Source organism: Chrysemys picta, chromosome 1 (genome assembly GCF_011386835.1).
Source record: "Chrysemys picta bellii isolate R12L10 chromosome 1, ASM1138683v2, whole genome shotgun sequence".
Taxonomy (NCBI): domain Eukaryota; kingdom Metazoa; phylum Chordata; order Testudines; family Emydidae; genus Chrysemys; species Chrysemys picta.
Window position 1 is genome coordinate 96,565,957 of NC_088791.1, and position 24,970 is coordinate 96,590,926.

A 24,970-nucleotide genomic window follows, 5' to 3' on the forward strand; every position below is an offset into this window, starting at 1 on the left:
CTGTGCTTCTCTATACGTGTCTTGCAGGAAGTATCATCAAGGAAGGTATGTTATGGGGGCTGGCCTCTGGTCCTTGTTTCTGAAGGGTTGACATTACATTCCCATGAGGACTAAGGGGCAATATATACAGGCACTGGTGAAGATCAGCTTTTGTGTACCTCGCACACTGCAAACTTTCTGTTGTCACTGTGAGCTGAGAGAAGAGACAGTCACTATGGAAACCAGGGGGGAAATATACATTATATCCCACTTTAGACCTGTTTCAAGGAAACCTTTTCATCCAATTCCACAGCTAGGTGGGTTACTACAATGATTTAATTTCTAAAGCATCCCTGGCCCCAATCCAATCCCACAAATGTGATGGAGGGGTGAGTCCCATGCAAGGCTTAACAGAGCTTAAAACTGAAGAAGCATTTTCAGATGCTTCTTATAGGTGCAGAAGGACAAACTGAGGAGGATACCAAAGGGAAAAAGGTGTCACTTCCCAGCAGATGCCACAGCAAAACCTCTATCAGTGACCAGCCATGGGTGTAACAGCTGAGCTCCTAGATGGCAACTAGCGTCAGATACCCATCCGGAGGAGCCCCACAGACAAGGTCTTGAAATAACCCAGGCCTGCAGCTCTTTACAAGAAGCAGGTGTGCCAGCTCGGAATCAATCTGACCGTCTTTTATTTGTGTGACTTCATCCCATCCATGCCCTTTCACTTCTCCCACCCACCTCTCCCTCAGCATCTTCCCCACACCTCCCCAAACAAACCTCCCACACATACTTTGGACTAGCAACATCGGCAACTAACAAACATTATTAGCCCTTCGTCAAGCATGCAGAACCTACCAAAGCAGCCACATCATCTAACTGCTGTCACCCTATCCTCCTCCCATGCCCCTATCTGGACATCTTTCCCTACATTATATCTCCTTATCTAAGGCTGTAAGCCCCCCCAGGACAGCCCCCCCCCCTTTACTGCTCTGTAAAGTGCCTTGCACACTATGGGCACTGGACAAATGCGAAATCATAATAGCTGTGATTAGACTCACTGTTTATCAGCATCCAATGACCTCCAGGTGTGATTCAAACCAATGGAGAGCAATTCCACAGGCACATCAGCAACATTCCTTGGAAAGTCAAGGCAACAGCCCACACTCATCCACCCCGAAAGCTGCCAAGAGGCCCAGCATGGGCAGCTGGCCCCAAACTAAATAGAGCCTTAGATCATGTGTTTGAAATTATTGAAACAAACCATTTTGATTTGTCAGGCAAGATTCACAAGGAGATTTCGGCACCAGTCACAAAATTGAGGAGGAGCAGGTGGTGGTGACTGTGGTGCATGCCCTCCTTTTAGCCAATAGCCTGATGGTTAGGACACTCACCTAGAAGGGGAAAAACCTGGTTCAAATCCCTGCTCTAGATTTCAAGTGTTCCCCATCCCAGGTGAGTGCCCTAATGACCATGCTACTTGTTAAAAGGGGGCCACTACCTCCTCCAGGAATCTAGCCCTTCATGCCTTTTGCTTTTATTAAACTAACCCTTCTGCCAGGTGGAGCTGCAGCAACCAGGGTTGGGTTCAATATCTAGGGGTTCCTTTTCAACAATACAACACAGAACTGGCTCGAGCCCCCACCCAGTAACCTGGGAAAATTACACACTGCCCTATGGTGCCTCTGAGAGGCAATACTTCCTCACTTGCAAGCACAGAGTCTGAGTGTAGAAAAGAAACTTTTAATGAAAGGAGAGAAGTCACCTGACATTAATTAGGGACAATGCCGCAAGCAGGATTCATAACCATAAAACTGAGCAGGTCGCCCACCCCAGAGTGCGTTGGGCAGAGTCTTCCACCTCATGTTCTTGAGTTATACAACCAAAAGTTCCTTTACAGGGCCTCCCTCTGCTCCCTCACCATACCCCACTCACAGTGGTCGTCCTTGATCAGTGAGAATCCTAGGTTCAGAGGCACATCTGTGTGATTTCACTTCCCACCTGTGGAAGAAGGCACCTTGCTTGCTCTGTCATCTGAGCACTTGCTCTAGCTGGCCGCCCTGCCAGCCATGGTTCCTTGCTGCCTGGCTGCTTTGCCAGCCACTTCTTCCCTCACCAGTCACTCGTTCTGCTCAGTACCTCACCAGCCGCTCACTGGCCGTCAGTCACCTTCTGCTGCCACCTGCCTCTCTGCTGTGACCGCTGCGTATCAGTCTCTTAGTGACTGCAGGCTGGACAGAAACACTGCCCCCCCCCCCAAAAGTGATTTCAGCTCTCATTTGAGCACTTTTACATAACAAAAGGTTCCTAATGAAGCCTATTTAGCTCTACCTTTGAACTGTGGAGAGGAACAGGTTAAACCAGACTGGGGACCATTAGGGACCGGCCACCCCTCTTACTTTCACAGGGGTCTGTCATTCGAGCCCCTGGCTTAGCGAGTTCCTTTCAGCTGAGGATGGACAAGCTCAGCACAATTCTGCTCCCCTTTAGTCATACAATGAAGATAACATTTCTCTATCCCCTGCATTCAATACTAAAGTGATTTGTAACCAACACCAGCCAAAGCTGATCACTTGGCACTACACAACTCCTGTCTGCTAGATACCTACGTAGAGTAGGTGTGTTCACGTCAGGACAGAGTTCATTCAGACCCTGCTTACAAAACAAAAGGCTAAAAATACACTCTTCCCCCCGCCCCAGCAAAAATAAATAAAATCAACCTGACATTTCATTTCAGGTTGTGAAACATTTCATTTGACCAGAAATGAAATTTCCATTTTTTTTCAATTTGCTGTAAATTCTGATTCATTTTTTGTTTGATTTTTCAGAACAAAAACATCAGTTATTTGCACAGTTCTAATGATGGGTCAGAGGGGATGCATAAAACAATTTTCCTTCACAGAGACCACATCTAATCCAAGCAGGTGTGGACAGTGTTTTCAGTCCATGAGAGGGAGAGAGTGGCTGTCTCCCTGCACTGTGGGCAATGTGGGGAGCATAGCTAGCTGCCTGTGCTCGGAAGGAGATATGTGCCCCCTTTCATTTGTGCTAGTAGCATAGCATCACGGTGTGTGACCCAAACAACCCAACCCCTTCTCAGGAACTGCCAAAAATGTGTGGCATCCTCAGAGCTATGTCAGGGATGGATGTAAATAGTGGGATCCTTCTGGAGAAAATAAAATATTCTGTTCCAAGCAGGTCAATATCAAACATGAAGTCTGAAAGGGCTATGAAAATCATGCTCCCATTGGGAACTAGAATCCTTTTCTAAGGCCTCAACTGAAGCCCCCTGTTCAAAATCCCCTGACGCCTTACATAAAAACCCTACAGCCTTCCTAATTACTCCTGCTAAAAGTAAAATCAGGCAGGACACTGCTAATAAATAAATCAGGTTTAATCATAAACAGTATACATATTTATAGAGAGTGAGAGAGACTTGATAATATAGGGTGTTGCCATGGCACCAGGAATCAAACACTTGTGCGTTTTACCTGTGAGCGAGGATGGAATGACGGACAAGTGGAGACGGGATTGGGTCTCTCAGAAGCTATTTCTAGCAAATATCCGTCATTCTTTGTCACCTGTCAAGTTACAGAACGAACTAGGATTCAGCCCACAGCTCCAGCCAGGACACAGCGAGATGGATACATACAGGGGCAGTATGTGAGGGATGGGGCAGGGTGGAATATGCCAGGGCTGGTATGAGTGGTGTAAAACACACTCATGGGAAGAATATATGCACTGTTGTTACTTACAATTTTAGAACCAGATTCTGCCCACAGCTATGTATGCCCATCTCCCATTTAAATCAATGGGAGTGGCATGCTCATATCTGAGGGAATACATCTGTCTCTCTGAGCGCACACAGGGCCCCAGCACACCAAGCAAGAGACGCTGAAATAGAAAAGGCAGGGAGATAGCAGCCAGGGACCAGGGCAAGGGAGGAATGGGAAAGAGTGACTCAACCCCAAATTAATCACAGTGGCAAAATTCACCCTGTGCAGAGAGTTAGCACAAGGATTATGCTCTCAGGGACTTTAGTGGCGCCTATGCCCATCCTCTGTTCAGGGGCAAACCCCATCAGTAATAAGGAGAACTCTGGAATGAAGGGATGGTTCCAAGCAGAGTTGGTTCCAAATCAACTCCCCATGTCCTGTCATCCCTGAATTCCAGAAGAAGGTCCAAACCTCTTTCTATAATAGTTCAAGCCAAAATTCAAATCGGGTTAATCTCTTGTCAAAGACAGGAGGAAGGAACCATTGCTCTGATAGAGAGGTGGGCAGAGTGAGTATTTATAATGAAGTATTCAGAGTACCTGTAACAGATTTGTGCTTGTTTTGAGACACAATCACACATGAGGATAGCTAGCAGTCAGATGTGTTGGCTTTACAGTACAACAATTTCACTTTCAATTACTGTACATATTATGTAACCTTAAAACGGAAAATACTTGGCAATTCTAGAACAGAGACACGGTTTTCATTTCAAATACACAATTGCCATCTGGTTTCACTTGAAAAAAACAAAACAAAAACAAGATTAAAGCTATAATACAAAAGTGACGTTTACGTCAATGGCTGTTAGAAATTGCCACCGGTACAGCAAAATTTCATCACTCCCAGACTTTCTAAGATACAGCAAACTAGAGGTCATCTAACTGGCCAGTCAGAATTGCACACCCATGTATAGAGTCCACCCTCAATCTGAAGAGCCTGGGTTAATACAATTATCCGTTGAATGAAGATGGGTAAACTGGAGCATTTTTAAAGTATGCTTGAAAAAAGACATTTGTTTTTCTCAGCAGAGGATGAATAATGGGTTACTGTTATTTACACAGACCCAATGCCTTTTGTGTGTTACTGACCTATTCCCTGGGTGGGCAAGAGGCAAATCCTTCTTTACAAGTCCAAGTTCTTCAGACAGGAGAAGAACGAAAAGGAACTTAATTAAGAAATGAAGAAGTCAGTCACCTTTCAGACCTCTGATTTCCTCAACTGTTTACAAGGGTAGCTTGGAAGTTTACTATTTACATTAGCGATGCTGTGGAGGTCTGAGGAAGAGCCATGCTTACGGTCATGGTGGGCATCCTCCATCAGGTGGGTGCTATGAACCCGTTCTCAAACCGTTTTCTTTAAGGCACTGCACCAACACAATGACTTCACTCAAAATGGCGGATACCCCTTCACTGGATAGTGCATTTCTCCCTCTCCCTTGCCTGGCCTTCCCTGAGAACTTTGGATTTGATGTATTTCAGGTCACTGTTGACACTGGGTCGGCGAGCGAAGGGGGAGACCATGCCATAGGCATCCATCTCTTTGACCCGGCGCATCCTGAAGGATTTTTGGTGGAAGGCGTCGCCATACTGGACAGAGATTTTCCTGTGAAGGGCAGGGCTCATCTCGTGAGGTAGCTTGGCCATGCTGAAGAGGACATAGAACATCTCATCCACGTTCGTGTTCTTCTTGGCTGAGATTTCAAAGTAAGCACAGTTCTCATCGCTGGAGACAAGCTTCTCTGCTTCCTCTGAGCGCACCTTGCGGTAGATTTCACTATGATCATTTTTGTTGCCACAGATCATCATGGGGAGGTCAGCTGCCTCTTTGGTCTTGTTCTTCAGGCAGGATTTGACTTCAAGGATCTGCTTTTGGATCCTCTTGACCTCATCAAAGGATTCTCTGTTGTCCAAACTGAACACCAGGATGAAAACATCTCCTGCAATTAAAAAGAAAGAGGACTTGTTCATTAGAATCCACCTCAGAGCAGTCTGCTTCCCTTCCACCAAAGAAGTCGGTCCAATAAAAGATATTACCTCACCTATCTTGACTCTCTCTATTTAAAACATAGTGGATTTTGTTCCCCCATCCACCCATCATTCTTCCTCTTTGCTTGTTTCTCCTTCGATCCTATACACCAGGGGTCGGCAACGTTCGGCATGCGGCTTGCCAGGGTAAGCACCCTAGTGGGCTGGGCCAGTTTATTTACCTGCTGACGTGGCAGGTTTGGCCGATCGCGGCCCCCACTTGCCGCGGTTCACCGTCCCGGGCCAATGGGAACGGCGGGAAGCGGCGCGGGCCGAGGGATGTGCTGGCTGCGGCTTCCCGCCGCCCCCATTGGCCTGGGACGGCAAACCGCGGCGAGTGGGGGCTGCGATCGGCCGAACCTGCCACGTCAGCAGGTAAATAAACTGGCCCGGCCCGCTAGGGTGCTTACCCTGGCGAGCCGCGTGCCGAACATTGCCGACCCCTGCTATACACTCTCTAAGGTCACCAGTTCCCGGTCACTTTCTGATTCATCTTCCCCCTTGTTCCCACAGCTGTAGAAATGTCTTATGGTCAAAGTATTTCCTCAGTCACAACCTGCTGTCTTATCCTAGACTGCATTTGACTTATTGATGTTGCCCATTTGCACCATGTTTTTCCAATAATCTTCTGACTGAATTCTTCTGGGTCACTCACTCCTCCCCCCACCCTTCTCTAGATCATTTCCCCTGAAATACACCACCTGTGTAGCAACTCCTAAGAACAGAAAACAGTAGCCACGATGCCTCAACCCTTTCAATATATAAGAACAGGAGCAGCACTTGACCTCAAGACCCACAAGCCAGGTTTCAGAGCATCTGAGAAATGAGTTGGAGCCTCCAAGAATCCAGTGTTCTGCTACCATTTCACTTGCTCAAGAGAAACAGAGTACAAAAGAAAGTGCAAATGACATACGTCCTCTGGTATTACTTACAGTACTGGGACTCAGAATATTTCTTGTACAAATACAAGCTAAAGCAAACCAACAACCTGTTAAGTGCAGTTTACATGGAACCGAGAAAGATCTTTCATGGACCCAAGGTTATCCCAATCCACATCCTGGAGTTTGGCACCTGTTTCATGTAGGATCCAGATCCTGGTATCTAGCGCTACTTAATATAGACTTAGGGTGTCATTGGATAAATAGTAGGGCAAGTAGGACTGAACCCAGGTGGCTATGAACTTTGGTTGTATACTCAGCCACGTATACACCCACAGTCTAATTTTCAGAAGTGATGCATGCACAGCAGCATCCGCTGAAAACAACAGAAACTCCTCGCTAATCAACACTTTCAATATGAGGCCACCCGCTTCTAATATGTGGTTTACCTCATTCTGGGTGACTATAGGAGAAGGAAGAAATAATAAGAGTGGAGGGAGTGACTTTAGGGAGATGCATTCCACTGGAATTTTTAATTGTCCAAAAGCAGGGAACCAGTTTAAATTATTTTTAAAAAACCTTGTCACGTCATTTTTAACCCCTCAGAGTATATTTTACATTTGTATTACATTGCTTGTGCATGGTGGTGACAAACTTCCTCTTTCTCCTGGCATTCTTTATACCTGTGAGATTTTGATTTTACCATTCACTTGTCATCGCCGTTAAAAACACAAGTTGTATGTGTTATACGCAGGGGTTGATGGGAGGAGAATAAATTAGGCAAAGCAACTAAAATTTTAGAACGTCTCCAAGTTGATTCCTGGATGAGTGATGTATCCCCTGATGACATCTGGGGTACTCCAGTCAGGGAATGTCACTGGGGAAAAGATGCATCTTTATAACAAGTTCCATCCCATTACCCATCATTCCCTCTATCTAGCTCCCATTTTTTCCTCATTCACCATATAAACTAGTGCTCTGTTAGGAAAGAGTTGTGTCCAGGTTATTATTCTCAAGTAGAAATGTACAGTTGGGATCCTTGACCCACCATCCCTCAGTAGGACACCCCTTTCTTTCTCACACCCCACCCCTCTCACCTGTCAGTATAGAAAGCCTCCTCATTGCAGGGAAAGGGTGATTCCCAGATGTGTCCAGGATGTCCAACTGGTACATGTCTCCCCGGATGTTGTAGACCTTGCGGTGAAAATCCTCAATGGTGGGAGTGTACTGGTCCTCAAAGCGGCCAGTGAGAAAGCGTGAGACGATGGAGCTCTTGCCCACCCTGGAGGCTCCCAGCACCACCATGCGGTAGGAGTTCTTGGCTGGCACGCTCAGGGTGCAGTTCCCACTGGACACAGTCTTCATCATTGCTTGGTGCTGAAAGGGTCAAAATAAAAGCAGGCCAGGGGTGGAGAGAAAGGAAAGAAGAGTGAGGCTGGAGTGGAGAGACCCCTATGTTTTCTTACAACAAACTCAAAGAGCACTGTGGATTGCTCCATGATGTAAGATAGAGCGTTTGGTTCTGGTTAGCAGGTCTGCTTAGCAGATATAGGAAATCTTGATAGGGAAATTTCATGGGGGAACCTGCCTCATTTTTTAGCCTGGTTTAAGGAGAATTTTCTTTTTTAAGTCACATCAAAATGAAGAAATTTATATTTGCACATAAAGTTTTGAACTACAATTTGCAATTATGTTTAAACATTGAGGGCTAATTTATCAGCTTGGCTTTAGCCATGACTCCAGTTTCGTGCCCATAGTTTAAGTCACTTAGATATTTGGGGCCTGATTTTCAAAAGAGCGCAGTTCTCATTTAGACACCTAAACGAAGCAGCCAGGTTTCCAGAAGCACTGAGCAGCTCCCATTAAGATCTAGACACTCCCTTTAGGTGTTTAAATGGGAGCTGCTTACAGTACCTGCTTTCCAGGATGAATCAGATACTTAGAGTCCAAGTGACCTAAAGTGCTGGTACAGGTAATTGCAGGCACAGAATTGCATCATCAGACACTAGCTTCAATGACTTGGGCCCCAAATGTTCTTTTTCAAATTTTGACACCAGATTTTTATCCAACAAATCTCTTATGCCAGAGCTCCTCACCCCCAAACGGTTAGCATTTCAAATACTGCTGCTTTGCAGCAAGATGGCTGGTAGTGGATGGAGCTGCAGAAATGCTAGTTTTGTTTTTCATGGATGTGTCACTCTTTACATACACGTTAGTCCTCGGTTCTGGCAGTCCTTGGCTGTATTGAGAGAACTAGAGAGAAATGAGGGGCTGTGGGGAAGAGGGCAGCTTTCTGATATAACCAGAGAGCAAGAAGAATATTAAAGTGAGTCTACAGACCCTGGAGATTACATTTTGACACAGCACAAAGATATAGGAAATCTTGATAGAAAAACATGGATTCCACAGACATTTTTCATCTTTCAGATCAAATATGTTGTGCACAGAAAAGAAAAATACAAGCACACTGTGGAAAACTAGCTGTCATAGCATAGCAGACACATTTGGACAGTTTATTTTGGTTACTAGGAGCTTATGAAAGAAATATCAAGTTCCCACTGTGCTGTTTATTAAATGTAGGTGTTGTTTACTGAATGATAGGTTTTGAGTATTTATATATATACACACTGAGAGATTATTTCCGGGTACAGATCTGGATTCCTATCCTTTCCCCATGTGAATTTCATCTCCCAAGCCTTTATGCCAAGAAAATCACTTAAAATATTTTACATGTGTTAAGTACCAAGCAGAAGTAACGAAATATTCTTTGTATATAAAGAAGCCTGTAAGAAGTCCGAGCCAGCATCTCTACTGGCTTTGTGCTGTGGTTTAAGGCAATAGCAGAACATTACTACTCATTATTATTGTTATTTACTGAGCATTGACAGCATTCTCAGCTCTCTAAAAAGCATAAAAGAAAATGCAGCGCTTGCCCCAAAGGCAAATTATAATCTAGATTACACTCAAAGGGGATTACAGCCTAAATTACAGTCAGGCATTAAAATCAGGACATAATATTGTGCACATGTAGCACGGGTCCAAGTCTGTTGATGTGAGCGCTGCGCCAGGCTAGGCTGGCAAGATCCGGCCCTATGTTTGTACTGGACTCTGTGTCTAATTTGGAACAGGTTGTACCTTCTCAGTGCAAAGTCACCAATTTTCCTCAGAAATACCGACATTCAGTGGTGTTCACTGCCCCTTGTACTCTCCTTTGTACACTAGGATGTGCAGGTTCTAGGGTCTATGCACCAAATGGATAGGGATTGAGCTGTTTTGGGATCAGGCAGAAGTGTTTTTTTTCCCCATTGTGCTCTCTGAGCTTTGTTTAGTAAGTGGGGTATTTTAAAAAGCAGAATCAGTTTTGCCAGACAATCCTTATAAAAAAGATTGACATTATCCTGCCATAATGGTCCAATGCTATACATAGGGCCAAATCCTCAGCCAGTGTACACTGGTGTAGCTGCACTAACTTCAGTGGAGCGATGCTGATTTACACCATCTGAGGATCTGGCCCAGTATCTTGTCGCTGTGCTGCTGCAGCGGCTGGGGTGAATACTGTTAGAATACGTTCTTCAAATACGTGTCTCTATCGGTGCTATCTGACGTGTTTGGTACAGCGCCCAGAATGACAGGCCCCTGATCCTCACTGCAGCCTCGGGGTGCTACCGTAATATAAACTAATAAATAAATAAATATTGACCGAGAGGCAACTGCGTGAACTAGCAGCAAATCACAGCTACACAGTCCATCAAGAAAGCAAGCAGGAGAGGGTCTCATCTCAATGGGTGGGAGGAGAATTCTGCATCTATCATACAGACATGCCAAGCTGCACGTGTGCATCATCTCTTTCTATATTTGAGTGTGTGGAGGAAATACTCATTTTGGCTAATAGCTTTAAAAAGTGGTCAAAGTAGGTGACTATCCAAATTTAATGGATCATAATATAAAGCAGCCCTGAGAGGTGGCCCATCACAGAGGTTCTAGGGGGATGGGGATGAAACAGACGCTCCTCAGCTGAGCACCGGAGGAAATGTGAGAACATAGGGCCAGATTTTCAGCAGAGCTCTTTGTTGGGGTCTGAGCACTGAAATATCTGGCCCCCATTGTGCATGACGTACAGCTGAAAAGCTGGCCACAAGCCCATAATGACCCCATATAAACCCTGAAAACTGATCTTGGTTTTTCAGAACATGCTGAGAACAAGAAGCAAACAACTGAACCGGGGAAGAAGAGTATTATTTTAGTCTTGGGTCTGGTTGGGAGCATACACATGTTGTCAGTTTCATTTTACACGTGCAGGCTTTTCACGCTGCTCTGGATGTGCCACGTCACTTTATTGATAACACGCCCCCTACAACTCTCTGTCCCTTCTCTCTCGAAATAGGACAGCATACATTCCTCCACTGAAAAGAAAAATAATCTACTTTCTGTCCGTCTTGCCTAGCACAGGACTTTTAGGAATTTTTCTCTCATATTCATCCTAACAATCAGGGCTGAGAGTCTGCAGAACAGTCTCTCTTGGGTCCTGGTGGGAGCCTTATGGCTTGGGCCAATTAACAAGCTTGACGAAGCATGGGAGAGTGCACAGTTGGGAGCAATCCTAAAACATATGGGCCTTCTCTAATTTCTATACACTCAAGCTGGGGCAGCTCCAACTTTTCTCTTTCCTCTCAAAGACACACAGGCTATGACAAATACAATAAATCAATACCCCCTTTACATCTCCACAGCACCTTCAATCCAGAGATTTCAAAGCACTTTTTGTTAATTTCTCCTTCAGTGTACTCCTGAGAGAAAAGTATTATCATCCCCATTTCACCGAGGGGAAGAGAACGAGGCACAGAGAGGCTCAGTGACTTGACCAAAGTCAGTAGCAGAGTGGGGAACAGAACCCAAGTCTCCTGACTCTCCGAGTGCCCCAAATTCCAGTCACTAGGCTACACTGCCTGCCATCCTGAGCAGGGCAAAACCTTATTGTGTGTGCTCATACACACACCCATGTGGTCAGTTTCTGAGGCTTCGACTGAGGGGTCTTTGTGCACAGGAGAGGTTAGGGGAAGTGACAGCTGGAAGCAGATCTCCCCCAGCACATCCAGTATTCATTTAAAATGTCACCTTATGGTGCCCTGGAGAGGTTGGTTCTGTTTGTCAGATTATCCCTTTAAGGGCTCTCCCATGCTTTGCAGCCTGCCTTTGGTCTAGTGCACAGTAAATAGATTCTTTCAGCACTTCTAATTCCTGTAGCTGCTATTCATTTAATTGCCTCCGCTGAGCACCTGACTTACAGGGTGCGGCATAACCTGGAACCTTCGTTTGTCTTTCACGCTCTTCACATCACCACAGCTTCTCTCTGACTCAAACCTTTCTCCTCTCTTACTCGGAGAAAGAGACCAAGTTCAAGCCCCCTGCGGGGCACAGGGAGCCATACATGGGAAAGATTAAAGGCAGTAAAGAGGAAACAGAAAGAGACCACACAGTTATTTACGAAATAAAGTAAAAATCAATCAGAAGAGGACAAACAAACACCACCAGCTGATTGGAATCTATGACTCTTCCTTCAAGTTTATTAAAGGTTTAAAAATAGATTTGTTCCCTGCTGTATCTTTAGCTTCAGGCACTGACTTTAAGGTAACAAAACACCTGATTTATACAATTTTGGACTTTTAGAGCACCTTCTGTTCAATGATTTTAAAATGTTTCACAAAAGGTAGGTCTATTTAAAACTATCCCTATTTCTGTGAAACCAGGGCACAGAGAGATAAAGTGACTTGTCTAAAGTCACACCGTGAGCCAGTGACAAAGTAAGCATTAAAACCAAGGTCTCCTGACTCCAGACCCTTGCTCTAATCATTAGACACTGCTGTTTTTGCAAATTTAAGACTACATTACCATGCACCTGCCTTTGCAAATCCATGCATGCACTGAAAAGATCATGCTTAAATTCCAGTGAGGTGGTGAAAAGTCTGATCCTATGTACCAGTTACAGAAAAAACATAATGAAGATAGAAAACCTGCTGCCTGGAGCTTTTCCATACTAGCTTTCAATACCCAGATTCTGCATATTACTGCATGCATTATGCTCTCTACCACTGAACATACATAAAAACATTCTGAGGTGCCACTGTTTACAGTCACCAGTTACAATATTTCTCTCTCTATACTAGTCCTAAGAGATGTATTGCATCTGGCTAAAAGAGACATAGGCAGAAGCAAACCAAACTGTGTAGTACAGACCTGTCATTGATTAGAAAATCCTGGAGTATTTTCATTTTCATGCACACTGATATTATTTCTGTAGGGTGCTGTTCTCCCTGATTGCTTTAATTCCAGGTTCAGTGGCTCTCCCTTACCTTTCCTTGTTGGGAGGAGAAGTCCTGAATCCTAGTGTCGTGGATGAAGCTGTCTTGATGGTTTTAATCAGAGGCTGCTGCTGCCGCTGCTTTTTTCTGGATCCCAAGTCACTGGGCTGGGCTCTTCTCCACCACTTTGGACCCTAACTGGACTGGGAAAGACCAGAGCGCTCCAGGGGCTGGTTCCCCATGGGTGATCTTTATTGGGTCAGAAGATTGACATGGTCCAAAGTAGACTCTCTGTACCAGAAGTACTCCTGTTCTTTCTCCCCTCTGAAGAGGTTTGCTCTTCTCCTGGTACTCTCAGTTCACTACGTCTCCCACTCACACTTGCTTTTCTTGCAACTTGTAATTCGTAGACTCATGTGGGTGGAAGTGGCCTCTGGTGCAACACCTAGCTGTCAAGGCTAGTGTGTGCATTCAGCTGACCCATGGTGCTTCTAGGTAGACCCTGTGAAATAAAGAGGGGGAAGCAAATTAGGGGTTAAGAGGGGGGCCTGGGAGTTTCTTATGATAGCAGGTTTGAAAGTATACCCTCACACTTGCACTGCAAAAAATCCTGGCAGATAAAAGATTTCCCCCCTCATCTAAGATTTGTTTAAAAATGCTTTGCTTTTTCTTTAAATTTTAGAATTTGTCTATTGATTCTTCCTCCCTGCCTCTCTCGCTGTCTCTCTCCCCCAGCAGCTGGTAAGTTGCAGGTTTTCCTTCTGCAGAACTCACAGATAATTGGCTCACTCCTCCCTTGAAGTCAGAGACAGTGGAAGAAGAGTTGCTAAGGGGGTGGGAGCTTATGTTTATTGAAGGTCTTTTTTTCTTTTTAAACACAAACTTCTTTCACTTTCCAGAGTGCAAATTCTTTTCCTTTCCACAAGAGACGTGTGTATGTTTGTGATCATGTGTGAGAGAGACTTGTTACTCCTAGTATATTTTACGCTCTGAAAACTCATGATCTCCCACCTCTGTTTCCTAATTTCTATGATTCTTTTGAGATATAGCATCCCCTGCCTGAAGACACTTTGCAGTTTTTAGGAATGCTCGTTGGTTTTGATCTAGAACTAAAAATCAGATTACAAATGATAAGTGGCTTGCAACTTCATTTTGATCTGGATCAATCCAGAGACAGTGCTAATTTCCCACCTAAAAGCTGTGGTCCAGCCTGCTTTCTCATGGTTGGATTCCTGACCTCTTCTTGCTGCAACAAGACCACTTTCTCCATAGACTGCGTATCGGCACTACTGCTGCTGCCAGCCCTGGTTTGTAACCACCTCCCTCCTTCGCCACACCCCTTAGCTCTATGAATGATTAATCACTTCCTAGGAAGAGGACTGCTGGTCACACCCACCCACCCACTCTTGAATGTGCATGTAGTATTCCTGAGGGCATTCTGTGCCAAAAAAATATAAAATTGTGCACCAAAATATTAAAAATTCTGTGGCACAATATTTTTAAATTCTGCAAAATTCTGCAAATTTTATCATTGGAGAGCAAAGGGCACTAGCTGCACAGAGGTGGGAGATCACTATGCAGTTCCCTCCCAGGACACGGACTCAGCCGTGAGACTGCACCCAACCCTGACACAGCACAAGGACCCGGCCTGCCCCAGAAACACCCTGGGGCCCTGCCCTTCTGTGTGGGCAGGCAGGCTCAACAAGGGAGGATTTAAGTGTGGAGTGGCTTAATGTGGGGGGATCCAGGTGTGGGTTGAGAGGGTTCTGTGTGGGGCAATCTGGGTGCAGGTGGTTCAGTCGGGGATCCGGGTGCAGAGGGGATCTGGATGCACAGGGGCTTATTGGGGGGGGGTTGTGGGTGCAATGGTAATGGGACTCTGCAGGGGGTCCAGGTGAAGGTGTTGGGGCTCAGCAGTGGGGGGGAGTCTGAGTGTGGGGGGCTCAGTGCGGGATCCAGATGGAGAAATCTGGGGGTAGGTCTGACCTGGCCCCGGATACCGTGCAGGGGAAGAGGAAATCTTGTCCTCCCCATCCCAGCTGGGACTAGCAGCTGAGCCCAGCGCAGGGTAGGAGCCACTAGCTGGGTCTTCCCCGGTCCTGTCTCCTGCCCCACAGTGATTTGCCTCTCTGCTGGCTGCCCTGGGAACCCAAAACATACTGCTGGGGAGGGTCACATGACTGTTCTTGTGGCTTCCCTTTGCTTCCCCATCAGAAAGTCATTTTTCTGCGGGGAAGCAAAGAAATCTGCAGGGAACATAAATTCTGTGTATGTGCAGTGGCACAGAATTCCCCCAGGAGTAATGTAGCTGCTCTGTGTCAGGTACTTGGGCTCCAGCCCCGGGACTTGAGTTCTCAGCCATCCCTTGTAACTCCTGTATGATAGAATCATAGACTCATAGGACTGGAAGGGACTTCGAGAGGTCAGTCCAGTCCCCGGTACTCAGAGCAGAATATGTATTTTCTAAACCATTCCTGACAGGTGTTTGTCTAACCTGCTCTTAAAAATCTCCAATGATGGAGATTCCACAACCTCCCTAGGCAATGATGGTACAATACAATAATGGGGGATAAATCAGTGCATCAGTTCAGCTCCCTACCTAACCTCCTTGTCTGGGGTGAGAGTAGGATTGCCAACTTTCTGATTGCAGAAAACTGACCACCCTTTCCCTTCCTCCTGCCCCGCCCTTTCTCCAAGGCCCTGCCCCTGCTCACTCCAGCCCCACTCCCTCCTTCGCTCACTCTCCCCCACCCTTGCTCACTTTCACCAGGCTGAGGAACGGTTGAGGTGTGGGGGATGTGAGGGCTATGGCTGGGGGTGCGGGCTCTGGGGTGGGGCCAGGGATGAGGGGTTTGGGGTGCAAGAGGGGGCTCCAGGCTGGGTCCAAGTGGTTCAGAGTACGGGAGGGGGCTCAGGACTGGAGTGCTGGAGAGGGTGCAGGAGGGGTGCAGGCTCTGGAAAGGCGTTTGGGTCTAGGAGGGGACTCAGGGCTGAGGCAGGGTGTGGGAGGGGGTGCAGGCTCCAGGTGGCACTTACCTCGGCACGTCCCTGAGGCTCCTAGGTGGAGCTATGGCCAGGTGGCTCTGTGCTCTGCCCCCGCCTGCAGGCACCACCTCCACAGCTCCCATTGGTCATGGTTCCCGGCCAATGGGATCTGTGGAACTGGTGCTCGGGGCAGGAGCAGTGTGCGGAACCTCCCTGGATGCCCCTGTGCCTAGGGGTCACAGAGGGACTTACTGGCCACTTCTGGGAGCCGTGTGGAGCCAGGACAGGCAGGGAGCCTGTCTTAGCCCTGCTGTGCCACCGACCGGCAATGTTGACCAGAGCCGCCAGGATCCCTTTTCGACCAGGTGTTCCAGTTGAAAACCGGATGCCTGGCAACCCTAGCTCAGAGGCCTGCAGTTGGCTGGCTGTCTAATTAGTCCCACCCACTGCACCTGGGAAAAAGACAGCAACTTAATTGGCTGGTCCTCATAAAAGGAGGAGTAGGAAATGGGAGAGTGGGCATTGATACTTGTCAGAGGCTAGGATGTGCAGCTCCAAGAAACAGAGGGGAGACTGGGGAAAATCCAGTTAGCACAAAGGGCTCTGAGGTAAGAGCCAGGAACTTTTGGTTGATGAACTCAGAGTGAGGGACAGACTTGGGGGGTGGGGGAGAGACTTAATCTGTACGGGCTTTGTGGGGAAAGGCTGTGAAACTTTGATCTTCTTTTCATTAAGAAGGCTTGAAATAAAACCCACAGCAATTAGTGGGCGTGGAAACTACTCTACCTGGATTCTGCGAGAAGCCCCATGCAGGATTCCCCCAGGGAGGGAGCTAGCTCTGCAGGCACCAGCCTGGGTCCAGCTGGAAGAGGGCACTATAAGGTAGGCCCAGTCCTTCATACGTGGCGCCTGAACAGGGACCTTTCGATCTGAGCCCTTTCCATCAATGGAGGAGATACTCTGACTAAAGGTGAAGCAAAAGCACGTGGAGAATAAAAGTATCCCCAAATTTCTTGTCTCATGAACTCCTATGACTAGCCCATACACTCCCCATGGCAGGACACCTAAGTAAGGTGAAAACCCAAGAAAGATTGTTTCTATTGGGTCTATTCTTTTGGCCAGGGATACATAAAGAAGTAGGCAATTTCTGCATATTGTGCCCCAATTACCAAAAAGTTACCCCAACAAGTCATGGCTGGGCCCCTTAACCCCCTACCCATCATTGCAATCCCCCTTGAATGGGTAGAGATTGATTACTAGGCCTTCTGGAGAAGAGTGCCTCAGGTCACAAGTTTATTTTGGTACTGGTGGACTACACCACCTGAATTCCTTTATGAAATTCCTTTGCCTCCACCCTTGGATTTTCCTGGGTTGACCTTCCTGTGGAAATCCTCACTAATCGGGGATGAATTTCACATCCCAGGTGTTCCAAGAGTGGCCATTGTTGAAAGTAAAACCACTCCAGATCTCAGTCTACCACTCTCAAAAAGACTGGCATGGAGAGTGGGCTAATAATACCCTTAACAGTATGTTAAATTTTGTGGAACAGAGGCCAAAGACTGTGACCAACTGCTTCTCTATATTTTGTTTGCAGTGTGGGAGGTATTGCAGGCCTCCACAGGCTTCTCCCCTTTGGAGTTCCTTTATGGGAGACAGCCTCGCAGAGTGTTACCCTAACTAAGTCTATGTTGGAAAGTTCACCCCATCTGCTCTACCAATAACCTCCAATACGTTATTCAAACAAGGGAAAGGTTAGAATGCGGGGGCCACCTTGCCTGAACTAACATCTTGCAGGCCCAGATGCAACAATAAAATAAGGGGGTTAGAGCCAGGAAATTCTAAATACTTCCCAGCTCAGAGAGCAAGCTCCTGGCCAAATGGCAGGGATAATATGAAGTGCTCCGTTGCATGGGATGAATAGACTGTGAAATCTATTGCCCTGGCTCACGAAAACCAAAGTAGATTTATCACATAAATCTGTTAAAACCCTGGAAGGTCCAGAAATGCCTCTTCATCCACCTGAAGGAGGGCGAAGAGGATCTGGGTCCTCAGCTCCCTACACCAGCTGAAATAGGGATAGGAGAGGTGCCACTTGGGGACAGGCTGTCTGATGGGTGGAGAAGGCAAACAACCTCCTGAAAGTCTACATGGAAGTGTTCTCCCCACTATCAGAATGAACCTCCTTAGTAGCTCGCTGCATTGTATAGAGCTGGGGGCCAAGCCCCTCCCAGAAGGCATAAAACCCGTTAGTTCAGGAAACACAGGAAATGTTAAGACTGGGAATAATCAAGGAGTCCAGTGGTCCCTGGTGTAGTCCGCTAGTTTTGGTACCAAAGTTAGCCAGGACTGCCCAATTTTGGGTAGATTTCTAGATATCTGATGCTCCAAGTCAATGGATTGCCTCGGTCAAGCCTGCTTTATCACAGCATTAGATTTAATTAAGGGCTATTGGCAAATTCCTCTTACTCCCATTGGAAAAAACACCTTTCCTACCCCACCTGGTCTATTCCAATTCATTAGCATGGCCTTTGGATTGCATGGGGCCCTGGCTACCTTTCAAAGGCTGATGGACCAGGAGTTGCAGACCCATCATCGCTATGCTGCAGCCTACCTTGATGATGTGATGTTCTATCATCAGGACTGGCCCACCAAAACCTAGCAGGTGTCTTTCAAGCCCTATGGGAGGCCATCCACAGCAAATCCAAAGAAGTGCCTGGTTAGGAAATGGGAAATAAAATATTTGGGGTATCTAGTAGGGAACAGAAAGGTACAACCCCAGTGGACAAAGTTGAAGCCCTAGCAAACACTCCCATATCAAGAACTATGAAGCAGGTCTAGACCTTCCTAGGTCTTGCCAGGTACTATAGAAGACTGGTACCAAACTTTGCCCAATTGGCTGCACCACTTATGACCTTTTAAAAAATCAGCCCCTTGAGAAGTCATGTGGGCTCCCCTGTGTGATCAAGCATTTTGGAAAAATTAAACAGATTCTATGCAACAAGCCAATAATGCACAGCCCCAATTTCTCTCGAGAATTCGTTCTACACCCTGACACCTTGCACCACGTTGTGAGTGCAGTGTAATCCCAAACTTTCCATGGAGAAGAACACCCTACCCTCTATATAAGTAGAAAACTTTTATTCTGGGAAACCTGATACAGTACTTGGTCCTTGAGAAGGAATGCCTGACCACACACTGGGCTGTAAAGGCACTGAGGTACTCTCTGTTTGGAAAACCCTTTGTCTTGGTCACTGATGATGTGGCTCTAAGGTGGCTCCAAACCATGAAAAACTCAAATGCCCATGTGACATACTGATACTTACCCTTACAACCCTTTCAGTTTTGAATAGAGCATTGACCCGGGAGTGACCATCAGAATGCCAACTTCCTGTCATGAACTGAAGACTACTAGGGGCCCTGTGGTGAGTGCCTGACAGGACCACTCAAGGACAGGAGGTATGGGAAAGTATAAGGTCAGAGGCTTCCAGGTGGCTGGCTGGCTAAGTAGCCCGACCTGCGTCGCCTGGAAAAATGACCGGCAACTCAATTGGCTGATCCTCTTAAAAGGAAGAGCAGGAAATGGGAGCAGGGTCAGCCAGACCTGGGCTGGAGCAACTGCTGGGAGGAGCAGCTCCAAGGAGGAGCAGCTCCAAGAAACAGAGGGACAGAAGAGAGACTTGGAAAAGTCCTGTTAGTGCAAAGGGCTCAGAGGTAAAGAGTGAGGAGCTTTGGGCTGAGGAACGCTTAGGGTGAGAGACAGACTTGGGGGGTGGAGGGAGAAGGGACTTAACTTGTACAGACCTAGTGGGGAAAGGCTATGAAACTTTGATCTTGTTTTTATTAAGAAGGCATGAAATAAAACCCACAGCAATTAATCGGAATGGAGACTATTCTTCCTGGATTCTGTGAGGGGCCCCTCTGGCAGGATTTCCCCAGGGAGGGAGCTAGGTTTGCAGTGTGCATTCAGCCAGAAGAGGGCGCTATAAGGTAGGTAGGCCCAATCCTTCACACTCCTTTCATACAGCAAGATCAGGACTCCTTCAACTACCGGGTCTCAGCTGGCATCTTGACACATACCAGGGGTGGGGACTGGATAGCTCAGGACATTTTTTTAAAAACTGGAATATGATGCCCTTTACCTCTAGGTTACCAATTCAAACTGAATACAGGTCAACAGGAACCAAAAGCTGTCACTATAGGATAGCTGTTTAGTGGTCTAAATAAGATGAGCATGGGGCCCCCACCACCCAGTTTCTAGCAGATAAGGATCAACAGCACAAAATCATCACCCCAAGAGAACGGGAAGAGCTTGGTTTGTTTAGCCAAACAAAAAGAAGGCTGAGAGCGGATATGATTGCTTTCTATAAATATATCAGAGGGGTAAACACCAGGGAGGCTGAAGAGCTATTTAAACTAAAGGACAATTCTGACACAGGAACAAAGGATATAAACTGGCCAGGAATAAAATCAGGCTGCAGATTAGAAGACAGTTTCTAACCATCAGAGGGGTGAGGTTCTGGAATGGTCTCACAATAGGAGTTGTGGGGGCAAACAACTTAATTCATTTTAAGGGATAGCTGGACAAAATTGAGTAGGATTGTATGACGGAGTTGCTTATGATGGTGGGGGACAGGGCTCGGCAACTCTGAGGGGGACATCCCTTCTGGTTTATGTCTTATTTTCCTAAAGCTTATGCTTCAGGACTTCAGCCAATCACCTACAGGGGGGCAGGAAGGGACTTCCCCCCCACCCAGTGTATTATGGGGGTTTTTTTTGGTCTCTTTCCTCTGACACATCAGAGATGGCCAAGGCTGGAGAAAATGGGACACGGGGTGGGGTGGGCCAGTGCAGTGAGGTGACACCAAGAAGTCTTTCTCCAAGGTGCTTGGCTGGATGGTTCTTGTTCACATGCTCAGGATCTAACTGATCGCCATATGTAGGATTAGGAAGGAATTTTTCTCCAGGTCAGATTGGCAGTGACCTTGGGTTTTTTTTGGCCTTCCTCTGCAGCATGGGGTATGGGCCACTTGCCAGGATTATTTGGGTCTCTCTCAATCAATTCTCTGCCACTGCTAGGGGCCTCAAGCGCTGGTGTAGCTCAGACGCTCCTATCTCTGCCTGTGGCACATAATAGTCTAGTCTCATGTGGGCTGTAATGCTTTGGTTTCATTCCATTGTTGGGTCTAGTGTGCGGGTGCTGTCTGGTGGTCTGTGATATACAGGAGGTCACACTAGACTATCTGGTGGTCCTTTCTGGCCTTAAACTCTATGATTCTATAACAGTCACTGGCAGTATTATCAGAGAGGCCTAGGACTGGATGGGCTATGGAAGCTGAACTTACCTTCCGCTGACAGAGTGCATGTACCCAGAGAATATCTCTAAGAGTTTCTCTGAGCTGATGCAGCTCCACCAGTGTTATCAAAGGCAGAAGCTGTACAGTAGATGGGGTGCAGGCTATATCACCACCATGATGTCTAACCCTAATCAAGGTCGGTTACTCTATACCTAATGCAGGTGAAGACGAAGAAGAAGCAGATAAACAAAAGCGAGGTTACAGCTTGAAAGACAGCCTTCTTCATGAAAACCCAAATTGGATTTGGATATCTTTTCCTGAAAGGTGCCCAGATACCATGTTGATGGGTGCTGGATGGGAACCTAGATAAGATAAAAGATTTCCAGACTTGCAAATCAGTTCCTGCAATTATATCAAGAGATAATCTGAACAGATTTTGTCAGGTGCCCTTGGATCCAAATGGGTAATAAAACAATCAATTGTATTAATAAAGTAAAAATAAACTATACATCTTTATGAATAGCACTTTGATTTTTATTTATGTTTTTCTAGCATAGTCACACAGGTCACAAGAGGAAAGATGGCCCAGTGATTCATGTGCTTGCCTGGGACTCAGTAGACCAGGATTCAAGTCCCTGCTTTGCTACAGATTTCCTGTGTGACCTTAGGCAAGTCACTTAATCTCTCTGCATGAGACCCAGGAAGCAATTTAGGCACCAGTTAAGCTCCTAAGTCCTTGCATGCAGCACCACTGTGACCCACAAAACTGCTGCTTGGTTACTGCCTTACCTCACTCAGTGCCTATCTTTCTGCTGTCAAAGTTCCCTAGGCACCAAAATTTTAGACCCTGAGGCATGTACATTGCCCTACTCTAGGCATCCAGACACCTATCTCCCACCTAAGCCCCAGAAGGATGCATGAACCAGGAGCATTTGGCTACCACTCACTTTATACCTTGTATCCCATTAGTGGGAGCACTGGGGGGCATGGATCAGTGTTCACGTCGCGCTCCCCGTCAGTACATGAGCTGGGCCAGGGAAGCTAATGATCCAACCAGCGGACCAAATTCGGTGAGGAATCCTGGTCACATGCCACCTGAGGCATGTTGTGCATACGTTAAGAAGAAGTTGGAGCACTCGCTGGGGCTGGAGGAGACCCAGATTCAATTCCCCCTCTCTGCCAAAGGGGGAGAAAGGAGTTGAACAGGAGATTGAGAACCTGTCTTTAGTCATTCATTCTCTGTCCCCACTCACAAATGACTGTTCCACTGTGGATAAATAGAGCCAGAGAGCCAGCAAGAGAGTGAGAATGACTCTGTAGTCCACCTGCCTAGGAGATGGGAGACCAAGGGACCAGTCCCCTTGTTCCAATCACTCATTTATCCACAGGGGAACAGGTTCAACAGGACAGAATGAGGGAGCCCTCCTACCTCAGAATATCCCATAGCTCAGTGTTTAGAGCACACTCCTGAAAGGTAGGAGACCCCTGTTCAAATCTTCTCTTCCCCTTCTGGCAGAGATGGGTGAGGAGAATTGAACATGGGTCCCACCTTCCAGGTGAGTGCTCTAAAGTTATACGGTGAACACCACCACCACTGGCTATTTAGTACAGAGCAAAGCAGATGCCTAACCCATTCCCACAAGAAATGTCTTAGGTGCTTACGCTGTCTGATTCCCAATGGTTGGTTCCTATTCATGGATTGCCAGCAGAGGAAGTGCCTATCTCATAAGAATATAAGAATGGCCCTACTGGGTCAGACCAAAGGTCTGTCTAGCCCAGTATCCTGTCTTCCAACAGTGGCCAATGCCAGGTGCTTCAGAGGGAATGAACAGAACATGTAATCATCAAGTGATCCATCCCCTGTCGCCCATTGCCAGCTTCTGGCAAACAGAGGCTAGGAACACCATCTGCCCATCCTGGCTAAGAGCCATTGATGGACCTATCCTCCATGAACTTATCTAGTTCTTTTTTGAACCCAGTTATATTCTTGGCCTTCACAACATCCTCTGCGAGGCGGTGCGGCTTAGTACATACTCCTCTCATCAGCATCTCCCACTGGCTAGCTTAGGTGGATCCCCATCTAGCATGCTGGCTTTTGTGGATCAGATTCTAAGGTGCCTCTCTCTCCCCAGTCATTATACAGGGAGCCCAGCTGCCTAACTCAGGCTTTCTGAATCACAGTGTTGTTCCTGAGATTTGTTTTGTTTTGTTTTAGGTGCCTCTAGGTTAAGTGCTATGACACTCAGCATTGCAATGTGTTGTGGAGCCCTCACTTTGTGCCTCAGTTCCCATGTGTAGAATGGGGATAGTAGCACTGTTCTTCCTCCCAGGAGTTTTGTGAGGATAAACACCTCACAGATTGTGAGTGTGAGTCAGATACTATGGTAATGGGGGCCATATAAGTGCATTGTATATGTACATAGTTGACTTGTGATCCAGAACACGAAGCCAGCTAACGTGTGTAAGAAAACCATGTTGCATGATTCTGAATGCAAGCACACTCACTATGGTACAGATCCCATAGCAGTGTAGAGCCCAAAGAAAGAAGTCTGGGTTATTATGCCCAAGATAAGAGAAACAAAATTCCACATCTCAAACAGCTCTCTGTCTCTCTCTGGCCAATTAGCGACTAGCATCAACAGGTTCTGGAGGGAGCTCCGCCTACCCCTTCTTGGTCATATTGACAGCATAAGAGAGGTAGGGAAATAGGAACAGCGCTTCAGATTCTTATCATTTGAACAAAACCAGTAGCCATTATTTGGTCCGGGCCTACAAAAATAATGTTTCTTCCTCCATATACTGGCCCTGCAGCAACAAACACATCTATACACTGAACCATGACACCAAGATCACTCACTGATGCTGGTGCATAAATGAAGTTGTCTCTGCAGCAGAATGTGCTGTGCAGGATGCAGTGGTTGCTGATGGGCCAAAGTGCCATGCTCATTTCAGATCAACTGGGAAAAAATAAGTCAGCAGAGCAGAGAGGGAAAATTTACCAATAAGGGTCAAGGGAAGGAGAACAAACATGGTGATGGGAGAAGCTCCATGTTCCAACTTCACCAGAGGCTTTTCTAATAAAGGAGGAGGGGGTGTGGAGAAGTGAAAAGCCAGAGAACAGTGCAGTTCAAACTGACTGCTCCCAAATCTAAATGACAGACAGAAAGCAAAGTGACTTGCTCTGTAATATTCTGCATTTGAACCAAAGCACAAAATAGCGGCTGCAAGGGATGCCCCTCCATTTTTAAAGATGCAGTGCTCCCAAAACAGGATGGCGGCATCACCTCATTGACACAGGATCACAATACAGCATTGCACAATAGGCTAGGTGCAATAATTGTTATTGTTGTACTTCTGCTGAAGCATCAGCCAGTGCTGAATACTGGATGCTGACTTAATGGACTAGTGGTCCAATTAAGTGAGACCCCGTCTGTTCTCTCTTAACCAGGGATATGAGGGAAATGACAATTGCATGCCTCTCACCTCTGAACACAATTAGTTCAAGACAAAGGATGTTCCAAGGTTTTCGTCTCCTTTTCAATGCAAACACATGAGAAATTAAATATTTAAATCAGCTTTTCTCTCTTCTCCCATTCATTTTAATCTCCTTCATTATTCAATGTACCAGACTCATTCTCCCACCCCCACATCTTTGCTCTTCCCTCCACCCTTCTCGTATTTACTTCACTTGCTTATGGCCCTCCCTGAATAACTGAAAAGTTATTACACAGGAGA

General features: G+C 46.6%; 1 protein-coding gene across 9 annotated transcripts in view; it reads right to left on the minus strand.

The window, feature by feature from the left end:
• Nucleotides 1–3,358: 3,358 nt before the first annotated feature.
• The window catches only part of RASD2 (RASD family member 2), a 32,333-nt gene continuing 10,721 nt past the window's right edge, over nucleotides 3,359–24,970 (minus strand). For 2 of the 9 annotated variants that reach the window (XM_065564345.1, XM_065564358.1), the window contains 4 exons: nucleotides 18,553–18,654; nucleotides 13,008–13,458; nucleotides 7,755–8,034; nucleotides 3,359–5,691 (listed from right to left, as the gene is read on the minus strand). In XM_065564345.1, the coding sequence (XP_065420417.1) occupies nucleotides 5,162–5,691; nucleotides 7,755–8,025 (801 nt within the window). In that variant the 5' untranslated portion in view covers nucleotides 8,026–8,034; nucleotides 13,008–13,458; nucleotides 18,553–18,654 and the 3' untranslated portion in view covers nucleotides 3,359–5,161. Of the gene's footprint in view, nucleotides 5,692–7,754; nucleotides 8,035–12,891; nucleotides 13,459–13,730; nucleotides 13,776–14,147; nucleotides 14,287–18,552; nucleotides 18,655–24,970 lie in introns of those variants that run through there. The other 7 variants (XM_042843598.2, XM_065564354.1, XM_065564374.1 and 4 more) reach the window with 5 other exon arrangements.